We start from the raw sequence: 1129 nt of genomic DNA on the forward strand, positions 1-1129 counted from the left end.
AAATGCTACTTTCCAGGCAAGGTCACTGTCAACCACCACCACAAGACACTATGACCACAGGACACTATGACCCTGTTTCTCTTACGTACCTGCCCAACACTCTGCAAGGCTTTGAGATCATTTTCTGATTTCTCATACTGCTTGGTGAGCTCTTTCAGCTGTTCCCTTACTAGAAAAGGAAAGAAACATAGGATTTTGCTAAGTTTCAATCCAACAGCAACTCAGAACTGGGCCCTTTATCAGCAGAAGGGTAGAGCTGAACTGCAGGAGGTCTGCACACTCCCAGTAAGTCACCCTCCAGCAAGCACAGGGGAGCCCCTGCTCAGCACACCCTGGGCCTGCACACCCACAACACAGTTGGCGTCTCTCCTCAGGGAACACAGTCTGCAGTACACACCAAAAACCCCAGCCCAGATTTTTAAAAGTCTAAATTCAAAGGTGTCAGTGCCCCCACACAGCACTGACATGTGCAGGGGGGGGACATGCCACTGCCAGAATGATGTTAACAGAACCCACTGAGCTCAGTCAGGTCAAGCACAAGGTCCTGCACCTGGGTTGGGCCAATTCCAAACACAAATAGAGGCTGGGTGGAGAACGGTTTGAAAGCAGTCTGAAGGAAAAGGACTTGGGGGTGTTGGGTGATGAGAAGCTCAACACAAACCAGCACCATGTGGTGGAGCCCAGAACCCACCCATGTCCTGGGCTGCATCCCCAGCAGCGTGGGCAGCAGGGCCAGGGAGGGGATTGTCCCCTCTGCTCTGCTGAGACCCCCTGCAGGGCTGGGGCCAGGGCTGGGGTCCCCAGCACAGGGAGGACATGGAGCTGTTGGAGAGTCCAGAGGAGGCCACAGAGATGATCCCAGGGCTGGAGCAGCTCTGCTCTGGAGCCAGGCTGGGAGAGTTGGGGTGTTGAGCCTGGAGAAGAGAAGGCTCCAGAGAGACCTTAGAGCAGCTTCCAGTGCCTGAAGGGGCTCCAGGAAAGCTGGGGAGGGGCTTGGGACAAGGGCAGGGATGAGGGGGGATGGATTAAACCTGTAAGAGGGGAGCTGTAGTTTAGACATGAGGAGGAAATTCTTCGTATGAGAGCCTGGCCCAGGTTGCCCAGAGAAGCTGTGGCTGCCCCATCCCTG

The 1129-nt window shown here is 55.2% G+C and overlaps 1 protein-coding gene across 1 annotated transcript in view; it reads right to left on the reverse strand.

Annotated features, from left to right (window-relative positions):
- The window catches only part of PSMC6 (proteasome (prosome, macropain) 26S subunit, ATPase, 6), a 12685-nt gene that overhangs the window by 10977 nt on the left and 579 nt on the right, over positions 1 to 1129 (reverse strand). Inside the window, exons 2-3 of the mRNA XM_010004209.1 lie at positions 517 to 610; positions 90 to 169 (exon numbers count right to left, since the gene is read on the reverse strand). Of these exons, the coding sequence (XP_010002511.1) occupies positions 90 to 169; positions 517 to 610 (174 nt within the window). The remainder of the gene's footprint in view (positions 1 to 89; positions 170 to 516; positions 611 to 1129) is intronic.

The sequence above is a fragment of the Chaetura pelagica genome, unplaced genomic scaffold, assembly GCF_000747805.2.
Source record: "Chaetura pelagica isolate M959 unplaced genomic scaffold, ChaPel_1.0 scaffold141, whole genome shotgun sequence".
Lineage (NCBI taxonomy): Eukaryota > Metazoa > Chordata > Aves > Apodiformes > Apodidae > Chaetura > Chaetura pelagica.